Source organism: Perognathus longimembris, chromosome 16 (assembly GCF_023159225.1).
Source record: "Perognathus longimembris pacificus isolate PPM17 chromosome 16, ASM2315922v1, whole genome shotgun sequence".
Taxonomy (NCBI): Eukaryota; Metazoa; Chordata; class Mammalia; order Rodentia; family Heteromyidae; genus Perognathus; species Perognathus longimembris.
Window position 1 is genome coordinate 23,114,971 of NC_063176.1, and position 8,991 is coordinate 23,123,961.

The 8,991-nt window shown below is 42.2% G+C and overlaps 1 protein-coding gene across 1 annotated transcript; it reads right to left on the reverse strand.

Annotated features, from left to right (window-relative positions):
• Positions 1–841: 841 nt before the first annotated feature.
• On the reverse strand, positions 842–2,307 carry LOC125364752 (tubulin beta chain-like). Its single transcript, XM_048364428.1, has one exon. The coding sequence runs from the start codon at positions 2,252–2,254 to the stop codon at positions 1,055–1,057; it is 1,200 nt and encodes a 399-aa protein (XP_048220385.1). The 5' UTR covers positions 2,255–2,307; the 3' UTR covers positions 842–1,054.
• Positions 2,308–8,991: the final 6,684 nt, after the last annotated feature.

Genomic DNA, 8,991 nt, shown 5'->3' on the forward strand with positions numbered 1-8,991 from the left:
ATGCTGTGCATGCATAATCAAACAAAAATAGATCCAAGTACATAGGGAAATCATATATGAACTCAAACGGAAGTGGACTCAACTACATGTAGATGCCCCATATATGATAACAGAGGATTTTCAATCCTGGAGGCAAAGATAGGCTTTTTAATAAATAGTATTGAGACAAATGAGTAGCCACTTGGAAAATAATGGAATTAGATTCATCCCTCATAATGTATGTATGAATAAATTCCAGGGACTGAGAGCATAGCTCAGTAATATAGGTTCAGTCTCTAGCACAGAAAGAGGAGAGGGAGAAGGTGAGGGAGAGAGAGGAAGAAAGAGAGAGGCAGATTTTAAATGAATCACAGGCCAAGATATAAGAAATGAAACAGTGTAAGTACTAAAAGAAAACACAGGAGAATTCAAGTTGAACTCAAACACAGAAAAATTTCTTTGTATGACTCAAAATCTATAAGAAAATGCATTAATCATTTTCATTATATTAAAAAATACCATTGGGCACCAGTGGCTCATGCCTATAATCCTAGCCACTCAGGAGATCTGAGGGTAGTGGTTCGAAGCCAGCCCAGGAAGAAAAGTCCATGAGACTCTCACTTCCAATTAATCAGAAAGAATCTGGAAATGGAAGTAGCTCAAGTAATAAAGGCCAGCCTTAAGAGAAAAACCCAAGCAAGAGTATAAGGTCCTAAGTTCAAGGCCTAGTACCAGCACACACACACACACACACACACACACACACACACTTATAAGCAAAGTCAAAACTCAAGTGATAAGTTGCCAAAAGAATATGCAGTATATATCACAGCGAAGGGTGAATCTCCCTACTATAGACATATTTTTTTTTTCACTATGAAAATGCTTTAATGGTATCTGTACAACACATGATGTCAAGACAGAACAGCAAGAGTACAATGGACAGGGCTAGCAGACAGGCTGTGAGTGAATAAAGAGTTCACACTGCTCCCACGCGTTAGCTGCTGAGCCAGCTCTAGGCCACCTCCTCCTCTGCCTCCTCCTCAAACTCGCCCTCCTCCTCGGCCGTGGCGTCCTAGTACTGCTGGTACTCAGACACCAGGTCGTTCATGTTGCTCTCAGCCTCCGTGAACTCCATCTCGTCCATGCCCTCGCCGGTGTACCAGTGCAGAAAGGCCTTGCGCCGGAACATGGCCGTGAACTGCTCTGAGATGCGCTTGAACAGCTCCTGGATGGCCGTGCTGTTGCCAGTGAAGGTGGCCGACATTTTTAGCCCTCGAGGTGGAATGTCACAGACAGCCGTCTTCACGTTGTTGGGGATCCACTCAACAAAGCAGCTGCTGTTCTTGTTCTGAACGTTAAGCATCTGTTTGTCCACCTCTTTCATGGACATGAGGCCCCTGAACACAGCAGCCACTGTCAGGTACCGGCCGTGGCGGGGGTCACGGGCAGCCATCATGTTCTTGGCATCAAACATCTGCTGGGTAAGCTCTGGCGCGGTCAGTTCCCGGTATTGCTGGCTGCCCCGGCTGGTCAGGGGGGCAAAACCAGGCATGAAGAAGTGCAGGCGGGGGTTGGGGACCATGTTCACAGCCAACTTCCGAAGGTCAGCATTGAGCTGGCCAGGGAATCGCAGACAGGTGGTAACCCCACTCATGGTAGCAGAGACCAAGTGATTCAGATCACCATAAGTGGGTGTCGTCAGCTTTAGGGTTCTGAAGCAAATGTCATAGAGGGCTTCGTTATCAATGCAATAGGTCTCATCTGTGTTCTCTACAAGCTGGTGGACTGAGAGGGTGGCATTGTAGGGCTCCACCACTTTGGGGGAGGGCACCACACTGAAGGTGTTCATGATCCTGTCTGGATACTCCTCCCGGATCTTGCTGATGAGGAGGGTACCCATCCCAGACCCAGTCCCCCCACTCAGGGAGTGGGTCAGCTGGAAACCCTGGAGGCAATCACAGCTCTCCGCCTCCTTCCTCACGACATCCAGCACTGAGTCAACCAGCTCCGCGCCTTCCGTGTAGTGCCCCTTGGCCCAGTTATTCCCAGCACCACTCTGGCCGAAAACGAAGTTGTCGGGCCTGAAGATCTGCCCAAAGGGCCCCAAGCGCACGCAGTCCATGGTGCCCGGCTCCAGGTCCACTAGCACAGCGCGGGGAACGTACTTGCACGTGCGGGTGGGGTCGATGCCACGCTCGTCGCTGATCACCTCCCAGAACTTGGCACCAATCTGCCCGCACTGCCCGGCCTGCAAGTGCACGATCTCCCTCATGGCGTCAGCGGAGCAGACTTCAAGAGCGACGGGGGCAGAGGAGCAGGCCCGTAGAGTGCCATAGACATATTTTTAAATTTAAAATGAGGATGAAAAATTCAACTGAAAATAGGAAAATCTGTGGGGGAAGAAAAAACAAAAATGTATACAAGTGAAATACATGATCCTGGATCAAATCCTAGATTTGAAGAGAGAAACTTCTGTAAGATATTACTGGCACCATGAACAAAATTGCAACGTAGACAATAAGTACCAACAATGTTGGTATGTCCTGAATTAGACATCTCTACTACCATGTTTATACAAAAAATATCCTGTTCTTAAGAAATATTCACTTATAGGTTGAATTGAAACCCCTTTACACAACTATTTAAAAATAATAGAAAAGAAAGTAAGATTCATTTAAATATTAAAGGTATGATTTAAATGGTTCAGAAATGTTATCTTTCTCTTTCTCCCTTTCTCTCTTTGCCTCTGTCTCTGTCTGTTTCTCTCTCTCTCTCTCTGTAAAAGTTTGAGGCCTATTAGTTTATTGAAGTGTCAGTAAACTCTTTCTGTAGTGGGTTGGGCAGTAAACACTTTCTGCTTTGTGGAACAGTTGGACTTGGTAGCAACTACTTAGACTCTGTTATAGCATAAAGGCAAACATAAAAATACACAGGGACCCAAAATGTATCTCAGTAGCCTAACACACACAGGCCCTAGATTCACGAAAATAACATCATGAAAACAAAACAGCAAAACAAAACAAAATCTAAGAAATGAATGTTTAAAATTAAAATATTAATAAACAATTTTAATAACTATTGATATTGAATTGCTATTAAAAATAAATAAAACAAAAGCAGGCAGCAGAATTTATGCTTCCCCCTCAAATCAGTGTCCTCTTACTTTCAAAAGAAAAGAACAGTCACTGGGAAAGCTAAGTTTTGTCACAAGTACTTAGAACAGTGCCTGACGTTCAAACCCTCACTAAGCAGTCAGTATTGTATTTTACAGTTACAAATATATCTTCCCCCCCCCCCAAGTTTACTTTATTGTTGTTTTAGAGGTGACATACAGCAGGATTACCTTTACATACATCCAAATATAAGTAATTTCCTTTTGAGGAAATAAGTGGTTTTTCCTTTTACATTTCCTTTAGTGACATCTGTTCCCTCATTCTCTCCCTTCCCTCTCCCATCTCCGCCCATGAGTCCCAGAGTTCACTTTCATCAATGTTCAGTGCAGCCAATGTGCTCTACTGCTGCACTTTTTCACCCTTTTTCCTTACAAAAAGGTCTTTAAAAAATAAAAGATAACTTTTTTTCTTCTTTATTGTCAAAGTGAAGTACAGAAGAGTTACAGTTTCATATGTAAGGCAGTGAGTACATTTGTTACCTCCTCCCTCATTTTTACTTGAAAACTAAATTTATAGAAAAATGAAAAGTGAATTTAGGTAATATATGGAGATCAGATCTGGCCAGCGCCATATTAGCCATATGGCAAGTCTTACTATCTAGCATCTTGTCTTGATGGGTGTGCCTGGATTCCTACAGGAAGGGAAGTCTCATCCCCAGGTAATGGATGTTCCTGAATCCCAAGAGACAGGGGTGGGCATATGGCCTATAGATTACTAAACCTGTCAGTCAAGTGCTTGGGACTGGGAGTTTCCTGTGACCCAGCCCCCTGACCTGAGCCTAGGGTCAAGCTAGCTCAGGCGCCATTACACCGTGCCACTTGTCTCCATGTTCGCATCCTGTGTCCTGTCTCCTGGCTCATCTCTTGTCCTCATGACATCCCAATTCAGCTCTCCATCAGAGCTAAATTGGTTTGTTGGTATCGTTTTTGTTACTTAGAAATCTTCCAGAAGTAAGTCTCTATGTCTCTGTCCTGTTTTGTGATATATGTTTTTCTAAAACCTGGGACTGGTCCATCTGGAACTTCCCCTATAAATTCATCTTTTTGATTGAGACTGTCTCTGCGTGGTGGTCTCTTGGAGGGACGAGGAATCCCCTCCCTTGAACCCCATATACCCAAAGTCAAATTCTCCAACTTTAAACCTTTAACCTCATTGGTTCTACTCTTTTTCTCTCTTTCTCCTAGAATTAAAACTGCATTTTGTAGCCTGCTTTCAAATTGAATGTGTCCATATGATTGTATATTAGCCAATGAGAAGTGAGCTTACAAATGATGCCCTTGAAGGGAAAACACACATCCACTGCTATTCACCCCTTATGCAGGCTGGAATTATATACACAATATTGTGCCATCTTGGACAACGTAGACAAAGGCAATATCATTGGAAAGAAGAAGAGAATATAGGACACAAGCAGCTGGGTCTCAACTTGTGTGCTTACAGACAGTTGAGAAAGCAAGAAAACAAAATAACAATGAAACCTTCAAGGTATATCATTTAACTCATTAACATGTTAGAAATGAAAGCCCTATTTCTATTAGAAACTAAAAGCAAGCTCTATAAGTGACATTTTTATATTCATTATTAGTGTTCTGGTGAGGCACAGGAATTCTAGGTAGAGTCTATCTGCATATAAATATTGGCTTAGGTAGGTACTAATTGTGCAATTTAGGGAAGTTACTCTGTTCTCTGGCTCTCAGTTTTCACATGAGTACACATACCTAAGTTGTTTTGATGACTGAATTGATATACCTAAAGTGCTTTGAAATAGACTTAGGTGTACAGCAAACACTACACAAATGCTAACTAGGGCTGGAGAATTAGCTCAGAGGGAAAGATTTGTCTTATTATGTGTAAGGTTCCATCCTTAACACTACAAAAGCAAAAGGTAAACAAAACCGTAAGTATTGCAGGCTGAAGCAGGACAATCTCAATTTTGAGGCCAGCATCGATGACATACTGATACGGTCTCAAAAACAACAACAACAACAACAAAAACTGTGCTATACTCCTAGCTAACTTCCAAAGCCCATCTCTTAATATCTTTACTGTAAGTTCTTTGAAAGGAGACTGCTATGTGGTTCAGGCAGAAGAGTTTCTTGGGGGTGGGGGGAGAGCAAACTGGCTGCCTGTGGAGTTGGAGGTGTGCAGAGAGCAAGAACAAATGGCAGACATATTATATAGGGAAAAGTGGGGAGGAAGTGTGACCACAGTGGCTATGCAAGTGACCTCAGAGCATAGGGAACCTCTCACTGTCCAAAGGAGGCGTGACCCAGGCAGTTCAGGAAGTGACCTCAGAGCCTGGGGTCCTTTGCTGACTCACAGTCAGGTGAGTGACAATTACAGGTGACTACTGGTTTCAGGCAGGGGATTTCTGGTAAGACTAGTGCTGTCCTTCATGACAAGGAGGAGGGGAAGGGACTGTTCTCCCTGCAGACCTAACAGTTATATGGAAGATTAGAAGTCAATATCTTAAGTATATTATATCCAAAGAACCTGATTTTTTTCTTCAGGTAGAAAATTTGCAACAATTGTTTCTAAATTTATAGGATGCTTCTCAGGATTCTACTAATAGTGAAGGGCAATTCTTAGTAGATATAGCTAATACTGGAACCCTCCAAATGTCCACTAAGAATGAGAATGAGAGGCAGTTTACATTCCAAGGACCTAACTGCTGTCTTTTCCTTCCCCTCTCTCTCATTCTCTCCCTCCTTCTTTCCCTCTTCCTGCTTTTACAGTATTCCTATCTTCTCCTTCCCTCCCCTTCCTTTCTTTTCCCTCCTCTTCCCTCCCCTCCCCTCCCCTTCCCTCCCTTTCCCTTCCTTCCATTCTTTTCCCCTCCCCTCTCCTCCCTTTCCCTTCCTTTCCCCTCCCCTCCCTTCCCCTCTTCTCTCTCTACTGAGGATAGGGCATTTACAAGGCAAGCTTTCTTTCACAGAACTATATACCCAGCCCTTTGTTTTTATTTATTCTTTATATACTTTTAAAAAAGAGGTTTCTGGGGCTGGGAATATGGCCTAGTGGTAAAGTTCTGAGTTCAAGCCCCAGGACTGGCAAGAAAAACAAAACCAAATTAAAAAAAAAAAAAGAGGTTTCCACTAGGAAGTGATTATAGTTTTTGCTCTGTTTGAAAAAGAAATTCTTATTCCATTAAAACATTGTGGAAGGAAAATCACCTTTAATAAAACAAATACTAGATTTGGATATAATAAATTGGTTGCTGCACTAGAAAATGAATGGTAATGAAGGTAGATTGCCTAGAATGCAAATTCCCAAATGTGGAGTATTCTCTGATTCCCTAACACCCACCTGGAACCTTGCAAGCCAGTTGTCTCAAAAAAAAAAAAAAAAAAAAAAGCTGTACCCACCTCGGAAGCAAAAGTGTCTTAAGTGTCTGGAACTTTAGCATACTCCACACTTACAGATTCAAAGTTTGCATTTTAAGAAGTCTCCAGGGAATACTTCTGAATGGTATTTGATAAAAACTGATACTATCTCACTAGAATTGAATTTTAGGTGGACTTCAAACAATGGTTTTGCACTTTGCCCTCAGGCAACCTGTCCCAAAGCCTCTTTCTCTGGCTGTGCTCTCACTGTGGTGGACTATGAAGGCTAAATTCAGCAATTATCTTAGATCAAAGTTCAGATGTCTAGAAGACTTTCAGCCAGGAAGGAAAAAATATATTGATCATATTCACTAGCAAGAAATATGGTTTGTTCCATTTTTTAGAGAAGGAAATTGGTGTTCAGAGAAGTTAAATAGTGTGTCTAATTTATACCTGCCAACCATCCCATCTCCCTTTAAGCAGTTTTCAATGGGAGGGCTGTAACTGCTTAGAGGTAGGGGAGGGAAGAGCTCAAGTTCCACTCCGGAAATGACCCAGAGGGGAGTCTGGGCTAAGCCAAAAAGAGCCCCTAGATAAAAGAGAGCTCTAAGAGACTCAGACCTCAAGGCAGAAGACCCAGTAAACAGAGGATCCTTTCTTGGAGGCAGCTCTGTCTTTGTCACCTACTTCCCACGCTGCTCACCAAAGGGAGGAGACTCAAATGCACTCCCCAACAAGGTCAATGCCACAATATAACAGGATGCAGGGCTGTGCTCTGAACATGGCTACAAGCTATACTTTTATGATAGGCCATATGCTCCTGTGGAGTATGAATTTTCTCCTCCCTCCAGCAACTTCAGGGGAAAAGAAAGGAGGTGGGTGGAGGATGGAGCAAGAGGAGCAGAAAGTTATGAAAGAGTAAAGATTGCAAAAGGTGAAAAATAAAATGACAACAAACCTAGAATATATATACTGAACACTTCAATATTTATTTCCTCTCAATTTTAAATTAAAAAATTCAAGATTATAACCAGATGTGGGTGGCTTTTGCTTATAATCCTGGCTACTCACAAGGCTGAGATCTGAGGGCCCAGATTAGAAACCAATCCAAGGCAGCAAGTCCATGTGACTATTATCTCCAATTAACCAGCACAAAGCTGGCACTGGAGGTGTGGCCCAAGTGGTAAAGCACTGGTCTTAAAGGAAAAACCTAAGTAAAAGTGTGATGCTCTGAGTTTAAGTTCCAATGTTGGTACACATGTGCATGGACATGTGTATGAGTGCACACACACACACGCACACTCAAAAACCACAGAAAATGTCAATAGTAGATTTAAAAAATCACCTAGATTTAACAATTGTTCCATTTACATTATTCTAATTGGTTGTTTTTCTTTTCAGATGCAGGACCCAAGCAAACTTTATGTCACATTTATGGTTGTAAAGCATTACATTTATTTTAATCTAGACTAAAATATTCTCTGCTTCCTATGTCTTCATTTCTTGTTTATTTTAAATGTCTAGGGTAGTTATCTCATAGAATATAACACAATGTGGATTTAATGATTCTCTTTCTTCCAAGTTTGTTCCAGATTTATATTGCTATAAAATTGAAGCCATTAAATCTGATCTGGAGGAGGAGTCAGTACAGTGGAGCAAATGTTTTGAGGAGGCATCCTAAGTCTCCTGCTATACCAAATGAAATTATGTTGGACCAAAGTTAACACATTATTATTTTACATGGCCAAATCTGGCTCACCTGTTCGCAGATACTTTTTTGTTGAAACTCAGTCATACTCGCCTACTTCCTGCTTCTTGCTAGGAAGGCAGATTTGAGTAGGTGTAATAAGACTGTGGGATCTGTAAAGCATAAAATATTTACTATTGGCATGTCAAAAGACAAAATTACAACAGCTTTAGAGATCTAATTGGCAGGCTGAGAGTGTGGCTTAGTGGTACCGTGCTTGCCTAGCATGCTTGAAGCCCTGGGCCCAATTCCCCAGTACCACATAAACAGAAAAGGCCAGAAGTGGCGCTGTGGCTCAAGTGGCAGAGTGCTAGCCTTGAGCAAATGAAGTTCAGGGACAGTGCCCCAGGCCCTGAGTTCAAGCCCCAGGACTGGCAAAAAAAAAAAAAAAAAAAAGAAAAGAAAAGATCTAGTTGGCTTTTATTTGTGATTCTACAGTCTGGCAACTTCATTCTGTAAGATAGAGTAAATGTTCCAGTGAACCAAGTAGAAAAGTTTGGCTTTCAAGAGGAGAGAAAGACTGAAGAGAGAATGTAGAATCAGGATAAAATGTAGAGTGATGGTTTTAAAGTTCCTCCTAGCTACTCAGAAGTCTGAGCTCTAAGGATGGTGGTTTAAAACCAGCCAGGGGAAAGAAAGTCACGAGTCTCTTATCTCCAGTTAACCACCAGAAAGCCGGAAGTGGTGCTATGACTCAAAGTAGTAGAGCATTAGCCTTGAGCAGAAAGAGTTCAGGAACCGCACTATCGAGGCCCAGAGTTCAAGG